The 18,844-nt window shown below is 37.9% G+C and overlaps 1 protein-coding gene across 1 annotated transcript in view; it reads right to left on the bottom strand.

The window, feature by feature from the left end:
- VWA3B (von Willebrand factor A domain containing 3B) overlaps nucleotides 1-18,498 on the bottom strand; it is a 53,279-nt gene extending 34,781 nt beyond the window's left edge. Inside the window, exons 1-14 of the mRNA XM_053455991.1 lie at nucleotides 18,351-18,498; nucleotides 17,236-17,324; nucleotides 15,152-15,402; nucleotides 14,295-14,451; nucleotides 12,691-12,860; nucleotides 9,355-9,458; nucleotides 7,744-7,854; nucleotides 7,078-7,271; nucleotides 6,326-6,480; nucleotides 5,069-5,207; nucleotides 4,699-4,830; nucleotides 1,338-1,436; nucleotides 455-637; nucleotides 227-357 (exon numbers count right to left, since the gene is read on the bottom strand). Coding sequence (XP_053311966.1) covers nucleotides 227-357; nucleotides 455-637; nucleotides 1,338-1,436; nucleotides 4,699-4,830; nucleotides 5,069-5,207; nucleotides 6,326-6,480; nucleotides 7,078-7,271; nucleotides 7,744-7,854; nucleotides 9,355-9,458; nucleotides 12,691-12,860; nucleotides 14,295-14,451; nucleotides 15,152-15,402; nucleotides 17,236-17,324; nucleotides 18,351-18,498 — 2,063 coding nt within the window. The remainder of the gene's footprint in view (nucleotides 1-226; nucleotides 358-454; nucleotides 638-1,337; nucleotides 1,437-4,698; nucleotides 4,831-5,068; nucleotides 5,208-6,325; nucleotides 6,481-7,077; nucleotides 7,272-7,743; nucleotides 7,855-9,354; nucleotides 9,459-12,690; nucleotides 12,861-14,294; nucleotides 14,452-15,151; nucleotides 15,403-17,235; nucleotides 17,325-18,350) is intronic.
- Between the last annotated feature and the right edge of the window lie 346 nt (nucleotides 18,499-18,844).

The following is an 18,844-nucleotide window of genomic DNA, read 5'->3' as shown; positions in this document are numbered from 1 at the left end:
CGCAAATATATTATCCACTGGGTCATGTGTAACACAATTGGAAAATAGCAGAGGATCATTGGTAGGTGTGCATCGACATAGAACATAAAAATAAATCATAGCTACTATTTATGAGACTTTTTTTGCCACAAATATTCTATGTGTCCCTTAAAACCATAGGACAATGAGTATAGGTGCAAAACAAACACAGGTCACCACTAGGTCCCACTGTTAATTAGCGACCTACGTATGTGAAATATCTTTTTCTCCGTTGTGGTACCAATCCAACATTAAGCATTCGCTGTGAACTTTCTGTATTTTCTCCAGATCTGCTTTACCCATCTCGATCTCATTCACAAGTAACTGTATGTCTTCACTCTGTAACCAATACAAATAAATGGAAGACCATAATTATGCAGGAAAAACATACATTCTCCATAAAAGATGAATTAAGAAGAATGCAATTGGTACTCACCACGAAAGGCTGTGGGGCTTCTGAGTCTTTTAGATAACTGTTATAACAGTGGAATCTCCCACCTGTCTTTTTTGAAAGCTCATACAAGAAGTTGTTTGCCTCCGTATCATCGCAGTTGAAGGAAATGGTGTGTATTGGAACTTGTTGCTGGAGATTCAGTTGATTGAGAATCAATGAAGAGGGCTGCAAGAATATTAAAAAATGTTTTAGCTCAGGTCTAGATATCTAAAAACTACAAAGGAATAGGCTCAATAAATTGGTGTTAACAGTGGTGAAAAATATTAATAGTGGTGATAATAACTTTACTTAAATTAGTAATGTTGTATATTTACTGCTTGGTACACAACATTCATTTTATGATGACATCTACATATGTAACACACTAACCACCTAGGGCTTTAATTATAAACATACCTGAAAAATGTTCTATATGAGACTTTTGACCTTTCACGGTCCATCACGAGATTCTATGCAATGACTTGCCAGATGTGTAAACCAAATGGCTCCACATGGAAAGCTGGACTTTTGTTTAAAGATACAGTTAACTAAGTCACCAGCATTCAAGCAAGGATATCAAATATAACATACTAGTTGGAAAAGCACCAATTGGCAGGCAAATGCATGATCACAGCAGTGCAGAATAGGAAGTCAAACCCTGAGAGTTTTCCGGTATGATTCTTAATCTATATGACATGGTTTCCGTATTAACACCAAACTGTGCTGCCTCCTGTTATTTTTTCCTCTACATTTCTTATATACGTTTGCAAATCTGTTCATCTATGTGCTATTGTGACAACGAATACTTATTTTCTATGTATGATATGGAACAGTGTTGGCCATTCGCTATTTAAAGTTATTAAGTTAGTGAATGTATGGCAGGTACCTGGTCAGGGCGTCCATCAGTAAGCAGGTATACTGCTTGAGTGTTGCTGTCTGCAAGCGCCACTTGGAGAGCTCTCAGGGTGTTAGTTGAGCTGCCAACCTTTCAACAAAAAGGGTTAAAGCCAAACTTAAGAATCATCTTAAACAGTCTAAAAACTCAGTTTACTAAATACTGTTGGTAAAAGACACATTTCAATAGTGAATGCCATTCAATAAATAAGAGAGGAGAATAGTAAAATGAATTATCACCAACAATATTAACCATTAGTGACCTACTTACAGGGTGCTGGTGAGGTTCACAATGGACACAAAAACATTAATCTGGCCAATGCATCTCTCCATTACAATATTTTTCATCACTTCTCATTTAAATGCAAATAAGACAATGGACCACACATTAGGAATATCAAACGTCCCTGCTCGGTCTCGGTGCCGGCTTGTAATGGTGAGCGCCGGAAATGACGTCATCTTCCGGAGCTCAGCATTACCAGCCGGCACCGAGACCGAGCTAGATGTTGGATATTAAAAAAAGGGAAACACTGGCCAGCCAACAGTTATCATGTGCGACCCACGCCATTAGTCATTTAGGCAGTAGGGTGGATCATTATCCTGATTTATATAACTTTGTATTTGTCTTTAATCTAATTATTCCTTGTTTACTATATTTTTTTTCACTTATATAGCCAAAAAAGGGTTTTATCATCCTTTCTTTGTTAACCTGGCAATTTTCTCCTCTGTGGGTGCATCTAATAATGTGTTTTGCCTCCTTAAGCTTAGCTTTATATTTGCTCTTATGTTCCTCGTTTTGAGTTTGCTTATAGTTCCTAAATACCATTGTGGTTTCTATTAATATTTGTGCCGCATCTGTGGAGTAGCACACTGGTTTACACAAGGCCGGCGTCTAGCTGTGCAAATGTTGGACTGGCTACTGACAGTTCATCTCCCTTGGAAATTTTTTTTTACTTTAAGAGCCCCTCGGTGAAGCAGAGGACATCAAAGAGTATATTTGTTTAATATTCATAGCAGTCTGTTTTACTCCAGCTATATGCAAGGTCATGTAGCTGACTGTCTCCAAATATCACTGTATGAGTAAACTGTTTTGACTATCATGCGTTCACCTAATCAGTTTGCTTGCATGGAGGGTTAAACAAATCACTGTGTACAATTCTCTACAGGCATAAATAAGGTTTTTTAATCTGTCTATCCTGCCAGCAAGTACTGTTTCTTATTCATGTTCAGAACGTTTTGTAGAATTGCATGTGCCCATGTGTTTAGATTCACAGATTCACAAGATACTGTTTCCATCTGGAATCTCTTGTTGGATATTTCCAATAATAATGTGATTTCATAATTTACTTTACTTGAGTGACAGATTATATGCATAAGTCCACATATATAAGCAAAAAAAAACAAAACATTAAGCGTCCAATGGATAACTGAATGGATCACCATTGGTCAATACACAGTATATGACCTAAGTATGTGGACACCCCTCCTAATTATTGAGTTTAGATGTTTCTGTCACACTCTTTGCCGACTGGTATATAAATATATATCTCCATACACCAAATATTGGCAGTAGAATGGGTCATATGGAAGAACTCAGCGACTTTAAGCATGGCACTGTCATAGGATGCCACCTTTGCCAGGAGTCAATTTATGACATTTATGCTCCGCTATTATTGTAAAGCGGAAGCATTCAAGAGTAACAGCTCAGCCATGAAGCAGTAGAACGTAGCTGAAGAACGCAGCATGTAAAAATCACCTGTCCTCTGTAGCATCATTCGCTACAGAGTGCAACATCAGCAAAACCACTGTGTGTCGGGAGCTTCATGAAAAGCGTCAGATGAAGTGGTATAAAGCCACTGGACATAGTGCCTACTGTAAAGTTTGGTGGAGGAGGCATAATGGTCTGGGGTTGTTTTTTTAAGATTTGGGCTAGGTCCCTAGGTCCCAGGGAAGGGTAATGTTAAAGCTATAGCATACCAAGACATTTTAGACAACTGCATGCTTCCAACATAGTGGCACCAGTTTGGGGAGGGCCCTTTCCTGTTCCAGCATGACTCCCAGTCCCAGTGAACAAAGCAAGGTCCATGAAAACATTGTTTGACAAGTTTGGTGTGGATGAGCATGAGTGACCTGCACAGAGCCCTGACTTTAAACCCATTGAACACATAGAATAAATTGGAAAGCCAACTTGCGAGCCAGGCCTTCTCGTCCAACATCACTACCTGACCGCACACATGTACTTTTGGATGAATGTGCACAACACAGAATCTTGTGGAAAGCGTTTCCAAAAGAGTGGAGGCTATGATAGCCGCAAAGGGGAGCCAACTCCATGTTAATGCCCATGATTTTGGAATGGGATGTCCAACAAACTCATATAGGTGCGCTGGTCTGGTCTCCACATACTTTTGGTCATATAGTATATTATTAAAGGGACAATCTAAGCATATTAGCATATTATCATATATGGACTGAGATTTTACAGTAAACATATCTAGGACATAACTAGAGCGTTAATAATAACGATAATAATGATAAATATGGGATCCTATTGTTACAGTATTGACAGGAAAGTGTTATCTTTCTTTCCATGGAATGCACATATGTGAACCTGATACTTAATTAGTTGTCACTGCCAACACTTTGGACCCACCATGGATAACAATTCCCTAGAATACTAGAAATGTATATAAAGTCTGGGTAATTTCACAGGGTAGTTTGCTCAACAGTCTGAATGTGGCCTTCTAGGGTTTTTGTGTACGGCCCCTATCATGCATGGAAAAACACATAATAAAGTTACAGGGACAGTTTAGGCTTTGCATAGACTTTAATGCACTCTACTGCATTCAGATCAATGCATACATTCTTTAGTTTTTGGAATTCGAGGCTTCATCCCCATCCCTAGCTCCTGCTACTGAAAAATAAATAAATACGTAAATTAAAATGTAAAAAAATAATAAAAAATGGTAAATGAAAAAATATGTGCCCAAAGACCTCTCACCCCTCCCACTGGAAATATACATTAAACATATTGTTCTACTGAGGGGATGTTGCTGGACATTAAATTGGTTGTTTTTTTATCGGTGTCACCTAATTTGTGAAAGAAAAGTCAAACTGAAAAAAATGTTTTTGACATATTATTCACATTAAATTAAATACTTTAGTATAAAGATAATGCACTAGCTGTCCTTGAAATAATCAATATATAATTTGTGTGGGTACACTAAACATGGAAAAGCAAAATAATGGACATAGATTTGCTAAAAATTACATAAATCTCTGGTCACTTAGGGAGGTAAACCCCTCTCTCCTGAAGGGGTTAAAATAATTCAAAATGTGTAAGTAGATAGCCTTACCTGAAGCTCTTTAACCCAAAACCAAGCATCTCTTAAGTTGTTTTCAGTAGCCTCTGCTAATTGTGACTTCCACGCTTCAACTTTAGAATCAAACTTTACAAAGTTGAACATCTTTTTGTATCTGAGCTGCTCCTGTCAAAACCAAATGTTCACACATTTTGTTAAAAAACAAAGCTTCTACTTTAAAAACATGTAAATGTCTCACAGCTTAATTTTAGTTTGTAACATGCGTATTTCGATACAAACCTAGACACTATATTTAATTAAATATCCATGTGCGAGCCAATAGCGATGTTACTTCAGGAGGAATGAAGCAAAACTGATTTTTAAACTAAACATATTTTTAGATCATTAATATTACCAATATTACCTCCATAAGTTGAAATATTTTTTCCTTCACAAGAAACAGCTTCTCTTTCATGGAATGTGAGACGTCAATTAGAATGTAGATTTGGTCTTCAAGGATAGTGCCAAAAAGTTCTCTGCTGCCTTTCTGAAGCCACTTGACTCTACGAGAAGGCAATACCGTGTAAAGCAGAGCGCACGCAAGCTGTCTATTTGTGCATTGAACAGTAACATACCCCCACCCCAACATTTCATGGGCACTAAAGCAGGCCAACTTCACTGAGGGTGTGGTTACAGATATGTTGGGTGTGGTTAGAGGCGGAGCCATAGCACGACAATCTACTTACCTAATTCACCCAACTACCACACTATGTATCAAGGTAAAATACTGGCATATGACATCATATTGCAGTTTTTCTGCATCAGTACATTGTAGTGTTTGTAATGTGGCCACATGGGAACTGTGATCGTGGTCCGGTTCAGAGTTTGGCAGGTCGCTCAAGGGCCTGAGTTCCCTAATTGTCCCATGATCACCACTGCTCACAAAAGCAGAAGAGAATGGCAAAGGGGACATTACAATTAAGTGTTTTGTGGTATTATGCATTACTCAAAAACTAGCTTAAATTATTTTTGAGTAAAAAGTACTAAGGATAATGCATTTAGTTTTAGAAGTAGGCAGGGTAGTAAAGTAGGCAGAATGGCACCTTTAAAAAACCCAGAATATTTCTTACTTTGTTGAACGAAGGTAAAAATATATGTCTTTCATGTCTGCTAAGTTATTATTTAATGACTTTGTGCTTTAAAGCTGAAGCACCTCCTCTGTAGCAAATGTCATATATTAATATTGAATGTATGCTCTACACCTAACCTTTTCTTTTTAATATGAGCCTCTTTCATCTTCAAAAGACAGTGTCAGATATTTACTTTTGTAACCATGTTAAAGGGGAACTGTCGCCGTCACAATTAATTTATTAAATCTACCTATAGCTTGTCATTACCCCCTTTACAAAGTCTCCTTAACCAATCAGCAACAATCAGCAACTTACGAATAGGGAAGAGATAACTTAACAAGGAGGAACAACCATAAGAACAAGAAGTTAAACATAAAGGGGTTTTGTACTACATGTGTGAGTATATATATATATATATATATATATATATATATATATATACCATTGGCAGATTTGGAAGAATAGACAATAGAATGAAAGAGAATAGAAGAGCTGTATTAACCCCCTTTGTACTGAATCTCAAAGCCTTTCAATCAATTGTGAAGAAATACCTTCTCTCCATCAGCTCTAGAGCAGCCTTCATTTTTTCTTCATACCACCGACACTTTTCTTTGCTGACGTATAGATGGACCACAGAGCCATCTTTCCAGATCGTGTGCACAAAGCGATCACAGTATTTGGCGTTGATAAATTTTATGTTATTTTCCTGCAGGGAAGGCCAGAGAGATTCTATACATTAAACCTTGGACAAAACATTTATAAGCCTTGCACAAAATGTGACTGCATGTAAATAAATTAGAAGGGAGAGGGAACCTATGATAACGATATTTAAATGTGTTTTTTACTGAAAAAACTATGAAAACTGTGTTGCGTGATTCAAGAAATACTTTTTTTTGCCTGGATGCTTGGAAAGGGCTTCTGCTGGAAGTAGTTGGAGTTTACACAAATATATAATAAAATGTGTTAATCTTGTGGTTCTGTTCACAATTGTGCATGTATTATTATTATTATTAATATTATTATTATTATTATTATTATCATCTTTTATTTATATAGCGCCAACAGTTTACGCAGCGCTTAATACAATACATATATTCAAGGGATATGACAAGACAAGAATTGACAGACTAAAGACAAACCGATACATTTGGTGGAGAGAGCCCTGCCCGCAAGCTTACAATCTAGAGGGAAAATGGGGTGATAAACATAAGGCATAGAGAAAGGGTGAGAGGTATTGTGGTGGGAGTATCAATTAATAGTATTAATAGTACTATACTGTATATGCTTTGTTTATAGTACTTACAGCATCTGTCTGCACGGACTCATCCTCTGGCTTCGTCTTAATGTCCACTACACCATCACTGTGGCGAAAAGCACAGTCTGCGAGGGCATCATAAAACCGCAGTTTCTGTGGTTTTAATCCAAATTTTTTTAGCCATTCTTTTGAACTAACATAATCGTCAGGTCCTGGCTCAGGCATGGGTTGGGTGCTGTTTTCTAGGCAAACACAAATTTAAGGCACGTTACTTATAACCCAACAGGACAAAATCCTTCTTCTAGATGGATCTCCTGGTCATATACTTCAGCAATCGGGTAGCTCCCATCACCGAATTGCCAAATAATAGTGACAAATATGATATAATAAATGATCTTTATTTGCAAAAAGACTTGGTAGGTCTATTAAATATTTGATTGCATCCTGCTTGGTTTGAAACTCATCATTCTAATATAACTTATCTCTATCCTAGATACTTCTTAAACTGATTGAATATCTTAAATTGGTCTTATATTTTTTGGCATCTTCTTCTTCATTGAGCTGATAAAGGCATAACTTTGTTAGCAATTAGCCTTATTTCTGCATTCATTCTGTATAATGAAGTGGTTGATGTCTCAGAACTAAGATCTTTTCAGTGACATCAAAGTGGCTTTAACAAGAAAAGACAATTAGTACAGGCTAGAAAATAATTACCATCATCAGGATCATAAAATGCTTTTAAAATATCATGTAATTTTTTAAGAGTATTTTCGGCTTCATCCATTTCCTTCCTAATCATCAGCTGATCTTCTCTCAGGTCACACTCTAGAAAATAACAACCACTTATAGTTAATATCTATTTAACATTTAATTGTTACATACATTTTTATATACATTTAAATACATTTTTGTATAGGAAAATGAAGTAGTGAGAGAGACAGGGGCAGCGGGCAAATACACAGACATGGGCACCAGGGGTATTTAGCATCAAGCTATATTGAGAACATTTTAGTAAATGCCTCATATAGAAAGGGAAAAACCTCTGCACCCCACATATATACCCAAACAAAATAAACAGCAAAGCATGATTAATTTAGATATTTTTTTAAAGAGAAAACAAAGAATAAAGTGCTACACACTGGCCAACACGGTTAAAATCTCTGATGATCAGATCATGTGTACTCTACATATCAGGCATGTAAGGTGTCTTTCTTCAAGCAGCTGTGAATAGCTCTTGTCAGCAAAGTGATTGAAAGTGACTAATGTGACAGTTCTATTTCCAGACATGGCAGACACAGATCCGAAGTGAACTGGCAAGTGCAAACTCGGTGCTCACAGGTGCTTATAGTAGGGTAAAGTATAACTCTTATTGGGTTGCCACAGAATGCCACAGAAAGACCAGCCTGGGGTTTTAATGTTATAAACACTGCATTTCCACATAATACACAAGTGACAAGGTTTGCTTGTGGCAAGCAATAAAGAATTACATATACGGTACATATACATTGGACAGAACCATAATTTACTACCTATATGCGCACCTCCTAATCTGCCCAAAAATGCACTCTGCAGGCGCTAGTGGTACATTGTAGGCAGACATGGATACACATAAAGCGTTATCATATGTATGGTCATCAATGCCGCGGTAGATGTTGAGTACAATGGGTAGAATAGTACTCTTTCTATGGAGTGACCGTGTCATTTTTTATGACATGGTGACAGTTTGCACTTATATAGACATAAAGAGATGATACATATATACATTCAAATGTTTGGGGTCACTTAGCTGCTTTCAAGGAAATTTCTAGCTGTGTAACATAATTGCAAAAGGGCTTTCTAATAATCAATTATCCTTTGAAGCTTAGATTAGTAACACAACATGTCATTGGAACACAGGAGTGATGGGAGTGATAAGAGGCCTCTGTATCCCCTATAAAGACATTCAATTAAAAATCAGGCATTTACAGCCACAATAGTCATTTACAACACTAACAACGTCTACTCTGTATATCTGCTTTTCTTTCAAAAACAAGTCACCCCAAACTTTTGAACGTAGTATATGTATATGTGGTGAAGGAGCCTGAGAACCTGGAACTTGAGACTAACGCCCTAGCTGTCACTTGCGAGGTACATTTCAGTTTTAATATATCAAATTCTCTATGGATTCACAAACTGACATAGTTGTGTTTATTGGCATGCAGACAGGTTTCCTGTTGTTGTTGCATTGAACTACTGAATGTGGCTAACAATGATGGGAATTCTACAACATATGTAGGAGGAAGACATGCAAACAAACAGAGAGAAAAGAACGGTGAAATATTTTACCAGGAAGAATGTTGGCAGCGATTGGCTTTGTTGTGGCTGGATCTTCCCCATGTTGAGTTAACGTCCTGACAGTATTTTTATTTTGTTCTGAATATAGATGGAACCTGCTATTACAGAAATAACATTAACATAATGCCCATAGTGCCCACTCCCCGCCAAATAATACAATTGGAGTACATGTCTGATGTCATATATTTTACTACGTACATCATTTTTAATGAAAATGCCAGTGCTAATATACATCTCCTAAATTTGGATAGCCCATCATCTGTAGTTAAGTTGCGGCTTGCAAGGATCTGCAATTTATTGGTCTGACAAAAGCTGACTGAGAATGATGAAGGGTTTAAGCAAATGAAAAGCTGAAGTGGTGCCAGATTTTTATTCTTTAAAACAACACTATTTACTAGACTTGTGCATTCGTCTTCGGGCGAACATGAAAACGAACACGAAGAGTGAGTTTTCGTGTTCGTTCCGAAGACATGAAGAAGAGAAGAGAGCGGCGGTAAAACGTAGATGAAGACGAAGACGAATACACACACACAAAGAATCTTCGTGATCGTCTTCGTCTACTAATCTCCCCGGTCCCTTCCCCATCTAGCCTACCTTATCTTCACGACATCGCAGGAGTTGACGTAAGCGGAAATCCGCAGGTTCGCCATCAGGGGTTACAGGGCAGTGCGAGTGAGCCTATTGGTTGCCTGCAGGGACCTCCTCTGGCATCAACCAATTGGTTGATGCCAGAGGAAGACCCTGCAGGTGACCAATAGGCTCATTCGCACATCGTTTTTAACCCCTGACAGCGAACCTACAGATTTACGCTCCCGTTAACCCCTGCCATGCTGCGTTAGAAATCCGTCGGTTAAAGGGCCGTGCAAGCGACCAATAGGCTCACTCGCACGGCCCATTGGTTCTATTCACCATTCTGGTTCACCATTGGTTCTATTCAGAAGTAAATAAATAAAACAACCTGGGACCCTGCTGCAATAGTTTAAAAGTCCATGCCAGCTACCAACAAAGTTGCTGGTACGGACATTTAACTGACACAGCGGGGAAACCAGTGGTCTCCCCGCTGCAACAGTTAAATGTCCGCATTCGCGGACAATAATTCTGTAGAACTTGCAAACTTTTTTTTAATATTTATTTTGGGGTTTTTTTGTATTAAACTGTTAGACGAAAGGATCACGGGAATATATTTGATTTGAATAATTAACAATTGCAAATGAGCACACTACCATATATGGCTAATATAGCTTCGGGCAGAATGCTGCCATCTATTGGTAAGATACATTGAGAATAATAACTTTGGATTGTTCCATATGCTTGAAATCCAACGTTATTATGCTATACCTTTTTTTTTTTTTGCCGAAGACGAGCACGAAGATGAAGAGCCCCCTGGTGCCCAAGTCTACTATTTACTACTATTTATTGGAGAGACAGATCAACGTACGGTCAATATGGGTCATATCTCATCATCCACATGCCAGAATTACTTTTTAATATACTGTATATGTGATGATGGAGGCGGCAAAGAACCCGGAAGCTGATCGATTAGTTAATCTTGCTAGTTTTTGGCAATAACATCAAGCGCGACAGATTAACAAGCGCAAGCAGTCAAATTAACTCAATGAAGCAGAAGTTTAAATGGAAAGGAGTGAGCAGGGGGTGATAATCATACCAGAAATCCTAATTGCCGTTTTGATTCAGCACACGATTTCCTATGTGGTGTTAATTGTCTCCTTTGGCTATGAAGAAGCTAATAGCTTTCAGTGCCTGGAGATATACAAGCTACAATTGCTCTAGAAAAAACTTTGATTAGATACTAGGTTATAGTATGCCGTACGGTCTCTTCTACATGCATGTCTTTCTCTGTTTATTCAATGAATTGTCATTCTATTATCTATTATGTCCATTAAACAAAATTGCTTTTAATGTGGATGCTTTCCAGGCTTTCATAGGTTAGGCTTACATTTCTTTCCACATGCCAGCGTAAGTGTGTAGTGTGTGCTCTGTGTGTACACATTAAGAGCCACTTATCAGTTCAACAAAATAATTATTTATAAAAAAGGCCATGCTAACAGACTTGGTAAATCCAAAATGTATTGGCTAAAGATACATCTAACAGCAGACCATATTAAGTCTGCTTCTTAACGGGACAGTGTCCATACCTGGGAACTTCTGGGCTCTGGATACCCGGAGCCTACCCTTGCGGGACGCGGCCAGGACTGCACACTGATGTCAGTGGGCGGTCCCGCTGATGCCGGTGGGTGGTCCCAGTGACATTAATGGGAGTTCGGGGACGTTCCCACTGACGGCAGCTGGACACGCCCTCATTTAAAGGAAAAATGGGCGGGGAGCGGGGCGTGTCAAGACCCCGCTCCTGCGACCCTGAGGATTCGGGTCTTGACCCGGAGAACCGGAGAAGCAGTGCTCACCCGGCAATCTCCGGGTCGAAGCCGGAGAGTTCCCAGGTATGGTAGTATGGCAAAGCCTCATTAAAAAAGAATGCATATTAAAATGTATTCTTTAAAAATTAAAAATAATAATAAGGTACTTACCTTCCGGAGAAGCTGCAGCTCTCCTCATCCAACATGGTCGATGATTATCGGCACTGCTTGAAGCAGTCATTCAGTGGCAGGAAGGCATTCCCATTGAATTAAATGGGAGACCTTTGCACACATGCGCATGGATGGTCTTGTTAGACCATTCACAAAGTTTGCCAACCCAGCACTAGAACCGACTAGCAGAAAGTAAATTATATGCAAGGCTGTTTTTAGCTGAACCTGCACAAAACATACCTGTTGTGACGATTTTGCAAGGGGTTGCAAAATACTCCTATTTAGAGTAATTTGGCATCGGTGCCAACATTATGTTTTGTGATGTTAATATTTTGTGATTGGTGAATATTTTGTGATAGAAGATACGCCAAACTGCCATGTAAAAACCAAGCATCTAATTATATGTATCTGTGTAATAAATTATTTTATTTAGTTAATCTACAGTCCTCAGCATGTTTACTATAGGTGAAGGATTGAACTCTTGTTTAAAAAGTTTTTTTGTAGGCTGACTCAAACATTATATATATATATATATATATATATATATATATATACCAATAACAATGTACAATTCTGCGTTATTTTTGTTCATAAAACAGAATTGTACATTTTGGAACAAGATACACATCTATCACCACTGTAGATGTGGCAATCTAAACTTTCCACTCCTGGCTTATATTACTTCATAGAAAAAGCTGATCAAGTGCGATGGGTGAAGCAATATTATTATTAATAATAATTACTATTATTATTAATAATAATAACGTTAAAAAGTACATACCTGCCAGAAGACTGATGGCGTAACTCTTTCCAAAATGTAATAGTTCCACTGCTTTGGGGGTTATAAGACACAGCATGAATTGGACGCGGGCTACTCGAAAAGCTTTGCACCAATAGTGATTCCTTTCCATCAGAAATGTCTCCTACAGAAAAGTAGTACACGGCTTCAACCTGCAAGATATTAATTTTAAGCAAGGCTTGGGTCATTATTTTAGATGTAAAACTAAAAACTAACTAAAAAAACAACAAAGCTGAAAAAGCATATGCTTACATTTGATGTGTAATTATGTTTTTGCTGCACAAGTTTCATTATTATATTTAAGACAAGTGGTCCTAAATTATTTTCATCTTTTATTTATGTAGCGCCAACAATTTACGCAGCGCTTATTACCATACCTGGGAACTCTCCGGGTTTGCCTGGAGAACTACGGAAGAAACACAGTTCCTCCGGTTCTCCGGGTCAATACTGGAATCCTCCGGGTCGCGGGAGCGGGGTCCTGACATTCCCCACTCCCCCCTCTATTTCCCCTTTAATTGGGGGAGTTAACCGGGATGTCAGCAGGAATTTACTTTAGTAACAGAGCCAGATGTATGATACAATTTAACACACTACAGCAGGGGCATCACATAGGACCCTGCAGCTGCTGCATGCTGAAGGGCCCCAAAAGCTTTCTTAGTGGATCATTTGATGCTGGGACAAAAATCTGCCCAAATAGATTATCTTGCATTAGATGATACAACGATGCCGTGAAAACACCAAAAGTGTATAATAAAAATTAACTTACAGCAAAATGCAATCCCTGGATATAAATGTGTCCAAAGGTGACGGAAAAATATATATTAATATTTATGCCAAGGGACACCAGGGAGCAAATAATAATAAAACAAAATAACTAAAAGTATATAGTGCATAGCTGTGTAAATAATAAATGAAAAATAATAATTAGGGATAAACTCCAAAAACTCCAATCCAAAGAGGACATCCAAGTCCTGAAGACCAAAAACCAACTCAAAGTGTAGTTCAAATGTGTTTAATTTTACAAATCCGTAAAACGTCAGTACACCAAAACAGCCATCAAAAGTCCCATAAAACAATCCGAGGGAGCGTTAGATCACGGTGCAAGCCTGTCATTTGGCAGCCACCAGCCTTAAAGTGCCAGGGCCACCTAGTCACCCCCAGCCCGGCCCTGACTGTGAACATCAAAATATGATGAAGAAACAAACCACAGAGAGCTGAGCAGGAGCAGCATGGATATCTCAACTCACTGTTGGGAGACACTGCACTAGTGCCTGACTAATGGGTGCTGTTCTACTAAGACAAAACGTTAACTGCACTCTTTAGTATTTTAAGTGGGTAAACTTAAGTAGACATGTCTTTTCATTCTTTGTTCTGAAGGTTTAATAACATAAAAACAATACAGACTTTTACCTTTTAGTTGTCAATACCCTACCGGTGAAATAAATATTTCGAGGAAGAGTCAGAGAATTCAACACTACTTGGACGCTGTATCTAATGCTGCATTATAAAAGTGTTAAATTCAATAATGTCTAATTATTCAACAATTACGTGCTGCTGCCTTTAATTAGTGTTTATTATTTCATTACCTGGTCATTCACCGCTTGTGATAAAGCTTCAGCGGCACTATCTAGGTTGTCCACTGGTGTATATGGTAGGTTCGAAACCCACTCAACAGCTGCCTCGATTGACTGCCGAGTGCCACGAACAGTTTTCTGATGCCATTTAACAGGCTCCAGCGAAACCCTGAAAGAAAGGTAATAAGGAAAATAAAGACAAAACACTTTACAAGAGACTAGGGCATGTATAGTAATGTATTGTGATTGCACAGAAAACAAACCTTGGTCTTCAATGTACAGGGAACAAAAGATGGATTTTGGAAACTCTGAGTACATTGTTAGTTTTGTTTTTTGCTGTTTTTTAAGTTTTTTTTAAGGATTTTTGAAGTAGTAGATCATCTGCTGCCATTTTTGATCAGATGCTTTATGGCGACAACAACTTAAAGGGAAATCTGTGACCAAAGAGAAATCTCCTGCCCAGTACTCATAGTGTACTCAGTTTTAAAATTCTGGAAAAGTTACAGATCAGCATTAAAATAATGTCTTTATGGTTAATTAATATTACTTTTCCCAAATGCCTATGCATAAAATGTGTGTGCACACTTAATATAGACACACAGATATCATCAAGCCATGTGACCCCATTACAAAATTATACACATTAGAAAACCCTAATATCACCTGCATCCCAGTGTGCACAGGATTAAGTAAGCAATTAGCAAGCAACGCTACAACTCAAAATAATAAATTACTTCTTTATTTCTATGTTGACACCGCAGTACATAAATATATATACAGTCCTATGGAATATGACGGCGCTATATAAAACAATAAATAATAATAACAACAAAAATGGGGTTGTGCATGTGACTAAAATGCATACTAACCAAATTAAGTTAAACTTGGAAATTTGTGCCACCTGTTCTCGGAGAACATTGCAGAAAGCATCCCGGCTTCGGTCATATTGAAGTTTAGTCACAGTATTAAAGTCTAGGATAAAAACTACAGACTGTTCCTGTATTACACCAAACGTAAGCCGGCTTCCCCCAGCGAGCCAGGCGAGTCTTTGCTTGTACAGCTCAATAGCATCGGCGACCAAATGGATCTTCTGCAGGAAATGTTCTTTCTTGGCTGTCAGCTAGTCAGAATTAAAAAGAAAAATAATACACAAACATCAATGAAATAAATGCCTTTAAAAAAGTGTTTTATTTTGTAACTGAGTCACATAGACAAAAGCTCACAAAATGTGTGTAGAATTATATAGTTAAACATTAGAGGAATATGTGGTGATAGCTTTTAACCCTTAGAGTTCCAATGCTCTGAATACATGTTTCCGCCTACCCTATATTTTTCCAGTTTAAGTCAAACCGTGCATCCCATCACAAGATATAATGGTAAAAATATGAAAAATAAATATTTTTCCTCATAAAATCCCTATATAGGCCCATCCAAACCTTTACATGTAATTAAATCGAAATATTTGGTCCCAACCCACTAGTAAATGTATCCAATAGATATGGTTGTACATTTATATATTGTGACACAATATATTGCAGGGGAGACACACATAATATGGTGCCTGTTTTGCACCCCTCGTGTATCTGCTTTTGGGGCTACAAGTCCCATCACCCTCATCATTATTCTGACTTAAGGCACCGGGAAATGTAGCTCATCAACCCATTTTTATGTACATGTTAATAAGGTTAGGGGGGGCACATGTGACATCACAATTAATAATCCAGGCATGTTAGCAGGGATCAGATCATTTTCCAGCATGTTGCCACCTAATCTTGCATGTGGGCCGCAATATAATACTTTCCACAGACTGTTCCGCAGCATTTTACCTAAAATGAAGCCTCACCATGGGTGACCCCACTGTATTACAGCTATATTTTCTGCAATGGGTGACCCCACTGTAGTACAGATGTATTTTCTGCAATCATTAAAATAAATTGCTATGTACAACAGGAAGAATGCTGTTACATGGGAGAGCCCAGTTTGCTTGATACATATTATTATTTATTGTTTTATATAGTCTTCCGTGTAGCTGGCACTCGCTACTAACTCATGTCAAACATGTATACATTTAAGTTGTGCTAATACTCTGATCAACCAGCTGAATTTGTTGCTAGAAGTCGTTTTCTATTGATTCCAATGCTGCTTTTTATTAGCAGTTACAGTCTAGAATCTATGATCACTTTTCAGGGGATTAGTCAGGGCGTTGAAATCTAAGAGATGCAATTTCAATCAATGTTAACACCAATTAAGGTTCAGACGGGTCATTGGCTCAAACTCATTATCCATGCAGACCCTTGCAAATTAGATCCTTTTTTCTAATGTGATACTTTGCTAAGCGAATGTATCTGATCCAATCCTGAAAGACTTAAAATGACTCAGTGACTCTTCTTTATAGTTTCTAAGGAGTCATCGTTATTGGCAGAGATTCATTGTTATGGTTGCTTGGTAGCTTGTACAATGAGTTAGCAACCGCATGAATTGCAAATCTCTACAAGCAACACAAACAAGATAAGATGCCCAAATAATGATCTCATTTTTTAATTGCCTTTTACCGCAGAAAACACCTTGGGCAAATAAGACATTTCTACGTGACGATCCAGTGATGTAACCTGGAACACCTTGAGCTGAGCAACTTACGCATTTAAGATTATATAAGCATTTTTTCAGTAGATTTCTATTTTTTGATCATTTCTACCGACATCACCCTCCAGGGAACTTTTATAATGCCGTTCCAATATTCACTTATATGAGCAGTATTTGTCCTGGACCGATCAGATCTAAAAAGGTTTAACGGGGCAGCTTATTGCCCCTGACAGCCCTACTGTGATGCAAGTACTGTGTAATTTCCTGATTTCTATACCTTTGTTTGAAGAAAAAATATTTCATTATGGCTCACATGAAAAAGTTTTTGCATTCACTGACTGCCAGCCCTAGCAATGTTCTTTATACTTACATTATATATTTTACCATCAAAGTTATATTGGTGGAAAAGACCATGTGCATATCGCGAGGATACTGGTCGCCCAAGTTTGTTTTCATAGTCTGTAGAAAAAGAGATATTAATGACAATACAAAATGTTCTAAAATAACAGAAACAATAAATCTAGGCCATCTTAATAATTAACTATAGTGGTTCTAATTCTAAACGCCTTCATACATAGGGTTAACGTCACAAATTCACCTTTTAGCAAAATTAGATTTGTTTAATTTACCTGTCTATAGTATATGCTTTCTGTTTTCCAATCAGCCTAATAGTTCTCAAAGCTTTTACTATATTTCAAATTAAGGCACTATTTCCTAATACGTATGTTACCTTTTTTTAACTCAAAGCAACATTTTGTACGTTTGATAAGTATACCGAACTATAAAATGAAGTATTTGAGGAAGTGAAATATAAACCCATCTAGTGTAAGAAGAAATATGTAGTCATAATACATAATAAAATGTAACTTATATTTGAATAATATAAAAGTAACGTGGGTATTGGTTGGGATCTGGAACCACTGATCATGGTGTGCTACACAAATGTAAAGTCCCCCCAAAATCCACAAAATAAAAACTTAAAAAAATAAATAAGAAAATTAAATTAGTGGTTCCCCCACTTTCAGCTTATTTTAAGTAATAAGAGCAGGGGCAACAAGTGCACAATGCAGGGGTGGATCTACCGTCTGATGGTGTTCTTGTAGTCTCACTACATGCATTCTGTCAGCACAAGTCACCAATGGCCAATGTGGCCCTGGGTCCCACTGCGCTTCAGAGTATGCATACTGAAGTCAAAGTCAGGCCCGGACAGACCATCTGGCACACTGGGCAAATGCCTGGTGGGCTGCTGGCTATGAGAGCCCCACCCCTGCTTTACACATGCTAACTTCAATGTGTTATGGTGTTCTTGCAGTGGACCATTAGTAAGGATCTGAAAATGGTTGCCTGTTGTCACCGGAATGCAGTTTTCTATACCGGTCCTCATAGGGTAGACAACTGTGCACTTTGCTCACTGGGAAAGCACAGGCACCGGCATTCCACTTGGGAGATCCTATAGTTTTCAGAAGTCCTGGTTGTGGTAATTACCTTCTTTATGCTGGAAACCAAGCTGCGCCAATATCTTTGGCAGAGTCAGCTTCTTTTTCCTGAGACCATGGGATTGGAGCCATGTTGTAGACGAGACTAGCTCATTTGCACCAACCTTAGACTTCACGCGTATAGAACTCATTTCCATCTTTTGGGAAGTATTCTAAAGCAGGGTAAAAACAATTGTAAAAAATGAATAACAATATGTTATTTACTAGAACATTAGTATTGGATGTATACAGTTTAATATAACAATTATTTGTACTATGAAATGGCATTTATTTTATTCACAAAAAATCCATGTATTTTACCATTAAAGCCACAAACAAAAACCCCAGGGGACGAATCATCATCCTTTTAAATAGCATGTAAACTGTATCCTACAGCCTTATATCTAGAATAGCAGGAACCGTAACAAAAAAATATAATAGTGTGTGTTCCCTTTTTATATCAAAAAGGGTTTTGTTTCAGGCAACCTGTGCATATTCAGAACC

The sequence above is a fragment of the Spea bombifrons genome, chromosome 2 (genome assembly GCF_027358695.1).
Source record: "Spea bombifrons isolate aSpeBom1 chromosome 2, aSpeBom1.2.pri, whole genome shotgun sequence".
Lineage (NCBI taxonomy): Eukaryota > Metazoa > Chordata > Amphibia > Anura > Pelobatidae > Spea > Spea bombifrons.
Note: the sequence above shows the minus strand (reverse complement) of the source record. Positions and strands in the feature narration are given on the sequence as shown.